Genomic DNA, 12,399 nt, shown 5'->3' on the forward strand with positions numbered 1-12,399 from the left:
TCTTGCAAGTTGATCCCATCGGGTTTCTGGGAAAGCTGTACCCATGCCCCTGACTGCTCCATTATAGCCTTGACTGTAGCACCTCCCTTCCCTATTATCAGACCTGCTGTGCTGTTGGGAACTATAATCTTTACCTGTAATTAAAGAAAAAATATGAATAATACTTCTGTTTTGTACAAGAAACATGCTAAAATATTTTTCTACCTGTAACAGGCAGGAAAACTGAAGGTTAATTGGTTCTCTTTCAAAGAAGTAATTTGTTCTCTTTCAAACAAGTAAGACTTTTATGTCTTTGCATAGAAGATTTTAATATAAAATAGGAAGCACTTGGGAGGAAGTTTTAGTGTAACAGGACAATCAATGCTATTTGTTTTGCTTAGTACATTTCGAGAAAATGTTTCCACAAATCCCACATTGCATGAGAAATACAGTCAAATTTCCCCCACATCCTTCCTAGCAATCCCCATTTTCATGTTCAGCTTGAACCATCTTTCTTGCATATACCCTCAGCTGTATGTTTTAAATATACACAGCCGAGCACAGGTTCTGTATCTCATAGCAACATGTTTTTTTTTTAAGACTTGAGTGCCATCCTAAACAAAACTGCACATTTCTAAGCTCAATGAAATCAATGGGCTCAGAATGGCTTGACTCTCCTTAGGATAGCACTGCACAGTGTGTAAGCAACAGAGCCACTGAAGAAAATGGACAATGCATCTAACCCAGTATATTTTGTAAAACCAATTTCTCATAACTGTGTAGTGAAAAGTAATATAATATATATTTGCTAATAAAATAGAGAGAGACATTTGAGAAACATGCAATGCAACAAGATATGAGCTGTTGCAAATATTAGCATACCATTTCTCATGTTTTATTAAATTTACAGGCATATCCTTACCTTGTTAAACTAATGAGTGTTTTATTTATGACGCTGGAAGCTGCTTGCAGTCATAGAATCTCACTGATTCCAGTAGATTTACACTTGTAATTCTATAATCATGTGTACTACTTGGCAGTAAAATTCCACTGAAGAGAGTGAGATTTTCTTTTGAGTAAATTTGCATGGGATCGGGCTACATATGTTACATCAGTCTAATTTCTGAATTGGAAGGCTTTTGGTGGTGGAGAACATAGTGCTATCTAAATTGAGACATACTACAGCCATATCAAATTACATGACTGTCATCTTAGTACAACCAACATCATATCAAAATTAAAACAATTAAAGACTGTAGCTATCTACCCCTTCATCTTATTTTAATGTTTCCATTTTATACCATATTATATTATACAAATCCATGCCCTGAATTCACCCTAAGAATAAATATGTTCTCTTTTTCACTGTAACTCATTTTTGGCTGAAAATTTGAAAGTGCTTGTTAATTAAACAAATGGAAAAAATCAAATTATTGAACATATTTATAGATGCCTCTCCATTGATAATGTCAAAAATGTAACCTTACGAATAATAAAAAATACAAAATATGATACAATATAAAACTAAATAAAATAAGCTGGCATCAATAAAACAAAACCGCTGCAATCAAATTAGCTGTAGCACAACAAATAAAACCTTTCAAAACTAAGGAAAATATTAATTAAAAACCATTTGAAACTATTTGAAATACGTAAGAAAGAGGAGAAGGGAAAAAAGAGGATATTCCAAAGTTGGGCAGCAATCGCTTGTGGTCACCTACTATGCTACCCAAGGCAAGAGGAAATAAAGAACAATGTGTGAGGCTGAATGCAGAGCCTGGGCAAGGCCTATATAGGAATAAGTAGTTCTTCTACTATGGTCCCAAACCATATCAGACTTTATAGGTCAAAAGCAGCACTTTGAACTTGAAATGGGCAAGCAATTGGTGCAGAGCAGTATTACAGATGTACAGATTACAGTTAGTAATCTTGCTGCTACTCTCTGGACTCTTTGAAATTTCTCAACTAAAATCATGTTGTCGATATGTATAAAACAGTTTAAAAAACAAACTAAAAAAACACAACCCTCCAAAACAATAACAACAAGCCTTCTGAAAAAGAGAAATGTAAAGATGTATAAACCAAATTAGACTATGATCTACTCACACATTTAAAAGATTCCTACACATGCAATAGATTTCCCACATCCAGAAAATAATACTGAACATTGGACAATACTATTTCAGAGTTTACTGTACCACTATCAGCAGAATGGAATTATGAAAGCCTTCTAAATTATATTTGAACAGTGATTAGGCAAAACAGAACAACCAAACTCAGCCTCGGAAATCCCAGCTGTGAGGTGGTTAGATATTTAGCAGACACTCTTCAGTTCCTTCTCTCAGTGATACACAGGAGCCAACTGGCAGCCTCATAAATGTATGAAACAAGCATCTGAGAAATCCTTCACAGGATGGGAAAACAGGGATGAAACTGTACCCCCACCCTGAGGTGTGTTTGGTGTCCTTCTCTTTTATTGATATACCAAATGTAAGAAAGATGGTTTTGGAATCACCAAGGGAATTTGATCATTAAGTTATTCATTTAGATGCCAAGATATGTTGTGTCCCCCCCCCCCTTTTTTGGAGGGACCCTTTTTCTACTGTTTTACGGAGTGATTTCACTCTTCTAACAGTCTCACATCTTTATCAACTTTTTTTGGGTGGGGGGAGGGTTTAAATATTTTACCGTGTGCAGAACTGACAGGTTGCTGCAAGAGCATTAGCAGACCCCAGAGACTCTGCCCTTGTGGTAGAGCTGTACTTGCAATTTTACCTCATTTTGTATGAAGCTATTTGTATTCATCCATAAAAGCTAAACATACATTGCCCTTACTGAGCTTTCCTAGCTGTTCACATGATTTTCATCTGTTATATATTTTGGCTAGTAATAGCAGTTGTGTTGCTTTGTCTATGGTGAAGTTTATATTTTGTGCCCTTAGAATTAGACATGTATATGTTAAAAGTATTTATGGGGCGGTTAGTTGAGCTATTGTTTTAATAGTTTCACTATTAAATAGTTTCACTTTAATAGATGCCTTGGGGTATATAGATGGTCTGATGTTAAAAAAGGAACAGGGGCTTTGTGTTCATGGACATGTCCTCAGTAATATAGAGAAATTAAAGTAACTACTGGAAACATTCTGATGAAGCCTCTGACTAAGGAACAAAGGGGACATGATGTGATTACAATACTAATTTTATTTGCTACCAGAAGTATCTATTTACGGTAGAAAAAGAAAGGATATGATGATCTGACTAGTTGGTGAACACATCAGAAATTAGGTTATTAAACAATAATCTAAAAGCATGTGGCTATGCTCCACCCACCAGGCAGAGGCCCAATAACTGTAGTGAACTTGCCTCCACTCAAAACTATGATATATCCGGGACTCAACTAACTCTTCATGCTAATCTTGTTCAACTGGCGCCGTGCTGTTGCAGTGGGGCATAATGCCCTGCCGTTTCCCGTGAATGCACAGGAGCGGGGAATGCTGGGTTGCCCCAGCGTAGCGCGTGCACGCTTTACGCGGGGGCTAGGAGGCCGGGCCGAGGTAAGTGCATAAATAAAGGTTTAACTTTTTGTATTCCAAAGCTTAGGTATCATATAAGGTTCTTTACTAGGCATAGGATGGATAAAAGGAGGTGAGGAGGAAGAGAATTAATAGGTTAATAGATAGGTTTCATATTTAGGGAATGTCTGTGAATTGCTTCTTTTCAGGAACTGCTCCCTCCATGCTAGTAGTACTTCAGTGAAAGAAGTCTACCCAAAAAGGAAAGGAATAGCTGATGAGATATGCACAGATAATAAGCATTTAACATTTTCATAATAAGCCTTGTACATGACATACATTCACCCAAATGCATACACCTATCCTTCTTGGTATTATTATAAACATATTCTGAATAGGGTAGAGGAAAGCAGCACTTTGTTGATGCATACTTTTAATATCATTCTCATACTTCATTTGTTTTTATTCTGCAGTCTGAAAGCATTATGTATTTCACACATTAATGTTTCATGGGTTTCAAATTACATTTGCAAGAGAGACTGATGTATTGTGAATAACTTCATTTATATGTTTCAATTTTTTATTATAATAAATGTGCCTGCCTGCGTACTGAATTATACAAAACATAAAATGGAGTTACAGTTCTTAGACTGCAGAACTTTTAGAAGAAGGCATGAAGGAATTAGTTACGTTGCCATATAAACTATTAACAAGTTCTGGCATACAAAGGTAAACTTTATGACTTTAATAGTCTTCTACTTACAAGTCACTTGCAATACAATTAAACTAATTTAAATATCTGCCAATTGTTGAAAGTTTCAGAAAAGTGGAGTTTAATATGCATTATTTTATACAATGTTTTAAATTTATTGAATGACTATTCTATTCCATAGTCCATCAGTTAAACAGGAATGTTAAGACAATTCTCAATTTGTTAATTCTTAGACAAGTTGCTATTTCCAGTATCTTTTTCATACAGTGGCTAATCAAATTCCACCAGAAGCCCAAGAAACAGAACACAGATATCAAAGACTGCCCTTGCTACTTAGTACTCAGAGAGTTCAACTCAGTCACTATGGGATGGAGGCATCAATGGGGCTATCCTCATGTGAACTTGTCTAATCCCCGTTTAAAGCAATCAATGCTTGTGGTCATCTACAAACTGTCAGCTGGGTGACCTTGGGCTAGTCAGTTCTCACAGTTCCACCTATCTCACAGGGTGACTGCTATGGAAACAGGAAAGAAGAGCTGGTTTTTATACCTTGCTTTTCATTGATCAAAGGAGTCTCAAAGTGGCTTGTAATCGTGCCCCCCCCAACAGATGCCCTGTGAGGTAGGTGGGGCTGAAAGAGCTCAGACTGACAGGACTGCTGAGTTAGAACAGCACTATCAGAACTGTTACAAGCCCAAGGTCTTCCAGCTGGCTGCATGTGGAAGAGTGAGGAATCAAACTGGCTCATCAGATTAGAAGCTGCTGATCTTAAGAAGAAGAAGAAGAGTTGGTTCTTATATGCCGCTTTTCCCTACCCGAAGGAGGCTCAAAGCGGCTTACAGTCGCCTTCCCATTCCTCTCCCCACAACAGACACCCTGTGGGTTGGGTGAGGCTGAGAGAGCCCTGCCCGGTCAGAACAGCTTTATCAGTGCCGTGGCGAGCCCAAGGTCACCCAGCTGGCTGCATGTGGGGGAGCGCAGAATCGAACCCGGCATGCCAGATTAGAAGTCCGCACTCCTAACCACTACACCTAACTGGCTCTTAACCATCCACTATGCTGAATTTAAGCCACTTTGAGACTCCTTTGGGTAGTGAAATGCAGGGTATAAAAAGAAATTCCTCTTCTTGTTCTTCAGAGATGCTTTTTCCTGTGTTCCAATACATTTTTCAAGATAGTGGCCAACTGTATCCAATATTCCAAAAGCAGCTGCAGCATAGGGCTGTTCAAGGGCATTAAGATACTAGAAGTTTGTTTATAACACGTTATAGAATTTGCCTTTGCAACTAGTTTTGCACTTTGATGTATTGGCTATGATCTCAAGATCTCCTTCCTCGTCAGTCACTGCCAGTTTGAATCCATCATTGTATATTTAAAGTTAATATTTTTTTCCTGAATGTATAAAACTTCACACTCATAATGAATATCATTTGCCAGTTGCCATCCACTCACCCAGTCTGGAGAGAGACCTCTGCAGCACTTCACAATCTTTCTTTGGTTTTCATTGTCCTAAATAATTTGGTACCATTGGCAAATCTGGTTCCATCACTTAGCTATCCCAATTCCAGATCATTCATGAACAAACTAAATAGCATTAATCCCAATGCCAATTGCTAGACCCTACAACTCTCCTCCCTCCATTATAAGAACTATCCATTTATTGTCAATCTCTCCACTTAACCAGCTTTTAATCCAGGAGAGAACCTCACGATTGTCCCATGATTAGTCCTTATTCAAGAGCTTAAACTGACAGACATTATCAAAAGCTTACTGGATGTCCAGGTATATAGTGCCAGTATCTTTGCTATCAAAGACTAAAATATTGTGGCACAGAGCTACTTGAAATCTGTTGCCATATGACATGACTTTCTTGGACACAACATGAATCTTCAGAGAGCTTAATCCATTAGCTTAATAGCAGCTGTGCGGCTCCAGTGGCACGAAGTATTTCTAAACGATATGCTCTAGTTCAACTAAAAGTAATTGAGCTCAACAGAGAGATTACAGGGTAGAATGATATGGTCTATGCTTATTCAGGAAGACAATTCAAAATGGTTTCCTTAGCTTTCAAATTTGAGACTCGAAAAACAGCCTAAAAGAGAATGTAAAATCTCTCTCCTCCAAATAATGCAAAACTTACTGGAAAACCCCCATTAATTCTAAACATTAAATAAGAGATTCAAGGTTACATATCTATGTTTACTCATGTATCCTTAATATGATAAAATAATTAAAAAATTGTTCAGAGTACAATCTGGAAAATAGTATTGTGGCTACTATCTGTGACATATTAGACAATTTTCATTCCACTAGTCATTTATCATACTGTTTTAATAGTGTTCTCTAATCTTATAATCCAATTTATTCCCATTTACTGCCTTAATGCATTGACCGATTACCTTGTAAATCTCTTTATTTTATGGGCTACCCTATTTTAGTGTGTTGCTTTCTAATTTTGTAATCCAGGTTACTGCATTATTTATCATATATAGTATACTGTTCTTATTCCTTGGTTTTTAATTATGTGATTCACTTGGGGTCTCAGTGAGAAAGGAGTAATATTTTTTTTTATTGTAACTTATATTGTATTTTTCTTCCTGATCAGAATCAAAAGCAGCCTTTCACTTTGTTCTCTCCTTGACCTTATCCTTACAACAACCTTGTGAGGTATGTTAGTCTGAGAGGTGTAACAGGCCCAAGGTCACCTGATAGAGTGGTGATTTGAGTCAAATCATCCAAATCTGAAACTCTAACCACTATGCCTCAACAGTTAGAAATCTATGACTATATAATCTACAATACCTTTCTCTGGAAAGAAAAAAAGAGAACACTCTAAAGACATAAAGCAATATACTGCAACATTATTATGTATTGATTTATTTCACTTATATCCTGCCTGTCTCTCCAATGAGAACCCAGTGCGGCTTACATTAGTTGCCTCTTGGCTACTTTATCCTCAACACCTTTCTGATGTAGGCAGGCTAAGAGAAAAAGACTGGCCAAAGTCACCTAGCAAGCTTCCATGACAGAACAGAGATCTGAACCTAGTAGAATCTCTGAGATTTTACTCAGAGACTCTACCCATCACACCACACTGGCTTTCTTTGGCTTTTCATTGGTTAATTGTAATATTTTCTCAGTTGCTGACCAGAAAATATTTATTATTATTTTATTATCAAAGGTATCATAATTTGATAGATCATGTTATAAAAATAAATATTTGTGCTAGCTAATATTTATTTTCTACATACTTTAAGAATGCATAATTACAATTAATAATATTCATAGATGAAGAGGAAGAAGAAGAGTTGGTTCTTATGTGCCGCTTTTCCCTACCCAAAGGAGGCTCAAAACGGCTTACAGTCGCCTTCCCATTCCTCTCCCCACAACAGACACCCTGTGGAGTGGGTGAGACTGAGAGAACTCTGATATCACTGCTCGGTCAGAACAGTTTTATCAGTGCTGTAGCGAACCCAAGGTCACCCAGCTGGTTGCATGTGGGGGAGCGCAGAATCGAACCTGGCATGCCAGATTAGAAGTCTGCACTCCTAACCACTACACCAAACTGGCTATCATATTGAGATATTGAAAAGCATGTCTTTTATCTTTGTCAGTAAGATAAAGAAGGTATTCTATATATATAAATAATAAATTATAGTTTGTTGATCTGAGATTTGCAGCAAAGGATTTGCTTGTTTATACTGTTTGCTAAATATAAGTGATATAAGAGATTGTTTTGATTTTCTTAAGGCTAGAAGATTATGAAGCTTCTAGAACGAAGATGTGCCTATAGCAAGTTGAGTAAGACTAAAATCTCTAGAAATTGGCTGCACTTGATCAAGAACAGCAAATAATATAACTATTTTCCTTAACATTTTACCAAAAACAGTCATGATCTAGCAACAAATTAATGGCAGATGCCAAGTATGTGATACTCTCTTTGACCAGCATGACAGGAACTAACAGGTTTTCAAGTTTCATTACTGATAAATACCAAGTTCCGAGACTGCTTGTTTTGTCAGAATTAGTTAAATAAGTATCAACACTATTCATACTTCACTTGTTTTGAGTTTCTATTGGGCCATGGGTACAGTAGTAATTAAATGTGATCATCTGCTCCTGCAGCTCATTTCTGCAGGAGCAACTGAGAAATACACCCTGTATCAGTGGTAGCTCCCACTCCACTAAGATTGCATTAAATGAAGCAAATAATTGCTATATCTTGCCATTTCTGAGACAATTAACAAGAATGTACATTTACTGTTCTCAGAAAAGTGGATAAATATTTTAGTCTTTGCGTAAAAGTTCACTCTAGTTGAGTTAATCTCAATTTGGAACAATAATTTTATAGAAATTAGTTCTGGGATGAAAACACCTTATACTTGCTTGCTTCTTTTTATATTCCAAGAGCTAGAACTTTTTTTTCATGTACAGTAATAGGTAATAAATCTGCCTAGTCCCTAAGTATGACTGTACGGTACCAGTCAAAGAACATTTTCCTGAAATTTTAAGTTAAAATAAAATCTGGTTATGATATGGCCATTGTCTCAATTGAACTTATACCTCTGTTTTACATATGGTTGACTAAGATTTAGGTTTTTATGTGGGAATGGAATTACAACTTATACATTAAGACCAAATTCATTTAAAAGGGAGAAAAAGTTGCTTGAAATTAAAATCATTGGTTACAAAAAGAAAAACCTAGTTGAACAACAACTGGCTGACAACTATGGAGAAAAAGGGGGAAACCATGAGTGATAATGCTGTTTGCTCACTTTTGAACCATGTGTGCCTCTTTATGATAGTAGGCAAAATAACCTTCAAGATGCCAGATTCGTTTCCATTTTTGTTACATTTCTTGCACCAGGTCTCTTTCTTCAGCTGAAGAACAGCCAAGGATGCTTAGCACTCCCCCCCCATCCCTGAAATCTTTTGGAGCAGATTTTTTCAGAATTTTTCTCTTCCCCAGTCAAGTCTCCAAAAAGGGACAGAGTTCTGACCTGTAACATGATCAGATTCTTTCCCTTCCCACCAGAAGTAAAGGCCTAGTATCTCCCTTTTTTCTAGTGTAATCCTATGTTCTAGTCTTAACTCACCCATATCTATTGGTTTAGGCTGGAGTAAATAGATTAATAGGCCAACCTACTTCTTCCGTTGTCCTTTAAAATAAGAAATACATGCTTGCAAGTAAGCACTTGACTATGCAAATATATCTGATCCCCAAGTCACTAATGTAATCTTACTCTTAATTTGGAATTTAAAACAAAGCATTTCCTTTACATGATGCCATTATCTCTCTCTCTCTGTCATTTATTTATTTGTATTTATATACTGCCCTCCCTTGCAGCTCAGGGCGGGTTACAGAAAACAGATTACAGAAAATATTAGATGAGTAAGAGTACAAAGGAGTTTGATAATTGAATGAACAATCATGACCATAATTTTATTAGTTTAAAAATGTACTGTTTGGTGCATTTATCGAATTCAACAATATAAATGTCTTTGTTTTCTGTAAAATAGACTGCATACATGTACAATACTTGAGAAAAGGCTTCAAACTCCTACACTCTATGCTACCATTGCATGTGTCACAATTGTAATCTGAGAAGAAGAAAAAAAAACAAAAGTTGAAGGCAGAAAACAAATTCTGTAGTTTAAAAAAGTACATATATTATTTGTGTGGCTTATATTAAATATTCTACACAATTCACAGAACTGTTATATGACCTCTCTTTTGGAAACTTATACATTACATCCCGTACCCCTGATTTAAAATTAGCAGCCAGCTTGTGCAATACTGTTTTTTAAAAAAATAAGGTAAATAAAAATCAAACTTTAATTACAATTTATCCTACAATGATAAAGGGTTTAACATAAAATAATCCCATGAATCCTCAATTATGTGAGTGCTAACTATACTACCTAATGATACAGCAGAAGAGATTAAACAGGTGGTAAAGTATCAATGCTCTCAAAGTATCTCTAAACTGCATACATACACAAAAGATATGAGAGAATAATTTCTGATTGCAGGTTTATTGTAACCTTTATTCAATGGAGAACAAAAAAGAGAAAGGCAAAATAATAATAATAATGACCAGTTCATGAGAAACATCCAGCTTTGTTTCATTGTCTGGAAGTCATGCTTTATTGTGTTAAGTATGAATAAAACCTAAAAAACAGTAACAAGTTGTAATCCTTGTCAAGCAGTTACACTAAAGAACAAAAGAAGTATGCACTTCATACCCTTCTAATTCTCCTTGCGCGCAATTTCCTCACTCAAGCTATTACACTATGTGAACAATAGGTAAATTCTTCATATTACTAAGGTTGCCAGATAAGGCCTTAGTGCTTGTCTTGCACATTGTTATAGTGCAAGATTAAGTGGAGTTCTCAGACAAGAACTGCCTCTCCCAATCCAGTCACTGATACTGACATGGACAGGAATGATGTAATTCAAGTGGCAAACGTGACCCAAGCTTCAGTATATTGTTAAAATGTTACAACTCTATCAAGCAATTTTTAGAGGATTTCTATGCCATGTCCAGGGTAAAGGATTAGACACTCTCAGTTGTAAATATATTCCTCATAGAATTACCAGGACATATTTTGGGGAAAAATGTATTTGAATAAGATATTCATATATCTACATGAGGATTCGATGCTGTTATCAGTGTATGCAAAAGTTGGGGATTATTCCTACATTCCCCTTTCCCTTCTGAACTGATGAATGCTGAATGCTGGAATCAGAAACTATCATTTAGATAGGTCAGGGGCTGCAATGGGAGGGAAGAGTAAAATCCTCTTGATAGTGCTACCTCTGATGAAGAAGAAACTGAAGGGTTATTTCTTTCCCCCTTCAAAGTGCAGACTGCTGTGGAAGGGGGGGGGAGAAGTGTGGAAATTATCATTGACGATCAACACCTTCCACCAATGGATAACTGAATTCATTTCTATGCCATTACAAATGGGGGACAGAGACAAAAACATATTAAGCAGAATGCTGCTTTAGGCCTGAAGGGAAAGTGTATTAAAATTCTTGTTTAGGAATCATAAGTGGACTCAACGTCAAAATTTCCCTTGCTTTATTTGGGATTACATTTTAAAAACCTAACCATATACTATAAATTAGAGACCAAGTAGTTTGAACGAGCCCAATTCTCATTTTCAGAACCCTATAATACTCCCCAAATGTCACTGAAGTGATAGTTTTGTGAGGATAAATCATTCTCCGAAGCCAGCCTTTCTTAACATTTTACGTTTGAGAAATCCCTGAAACATTTTCCAGGCTTCAAAAAACCCTGTAAGTGGTGCAATCATGCAGAATATGGTTGGAAGGCATAGTTGTGAACATGCCCACCCAGGGCCCCTCCCCTTCCAGGCCCATCATTTGCCATTTTGGGAGGGGGGGGCGCAAGTCAACATGACCATATATGGTGATATCACCCGATAAATGTTTATTTAAAAAAAATAAAATTAACTAACTCTCAACCATTCAGGAAACCCTTCCACAGTTGTCAAGTAACCCCAGGGTTTCACAAAACCTGGTTGAGAAAGCCTGTCCTAAGCCCTCATGACAATTTATGACTCTGCAATCTTTCTAACTCTTTTCTCCCCCAAATGTACCTAATGACAATTACAGAAACTTTCTGGAGTCTTCCTCTTTCCCACACTCTTCTGTTTTAATGCTGAGTTATAGAGAATAGAAAGAAGCAATGGTACAGGGAGAAGATAGGATATTCCCAAACTTGAATTATAGTCTAAACTGGAAAAAGAACTCTCAGGACCATAATGCATAATGCTTGTTTCTATAGATAGAAAAAAATTCCATCAGCAGAAAGGGCCTTCTTTAGGTCCCCCTCCTGCTGAAGCCCCACCCCTTGCTATTCCTGGGGCAAAGAGAACTCTCAGAAATACGAAGAGGTCTACCATGGGTAACTTGGTGAAATGTTCATTCACAGAAATGAAAGGGATTCATCTTACTGAATCCAGTAAGGCAAAAGTTCCAAATAGAGATTAATTCCTTACCCTTAAAAAAAAAAAGAGTCTGGGACAGTGATTGATTTTGGGGAAAAGATCCACCCACTAGAAAAGCCTACCAAGCTGAAGCCCTGTTGAGTCAAAGTCCAATGGGATGATCTTCACTTTGATCCAAATTCTGTTTTTGGTTCTTGTATGTCCCTCTGGGGCAAGAGAGA

The 12,399-nt window shown here is 36.8% G+C and overlaps 1 protein-coding gene across 5 annotated transcripts in view; it reads right to left on the reverse strand.

Annotated features, from left to right (window-relative positions):
• NOVA1 (NOVA alternative splicing regulator 1) overlaps nt 1-12,399 on the reverse strand; it is a 171,570-nt gene that overhangs the window by 2,957 nt on the left and 156,214 nt on the right. For all 5 annotated transcript variants that reach the window (XM_077323000.1, XM_077322998.1, XM_077322999.1 and 2 more), the window contains one exon: nt 1-134. This exon is cut by the window's left edge and continues 2,957 nt beyond it. In XM_077323000.1, coding sequence (XP_077179115.1) covers nt 1-134 — 134 coding nt within the window. The remainder of the gene's footprint in view (nt 135-12,399) is intronic.

The sequence above is a fragment of the Paroedura picta genome, chromosome 2, assembly GCF_049243985.1.
Source record: "Paroedura picta isolate Pp20150507F chromosome 2, Ppicta_v3.0, whole genome shotgun sequence".
NCBI classification, from domain to species: Eukaryota; Metazoa; Chordata; class Lepidosauria; order Squamata; family Gekkonidae; genus Paroedura; species Paroedura picta.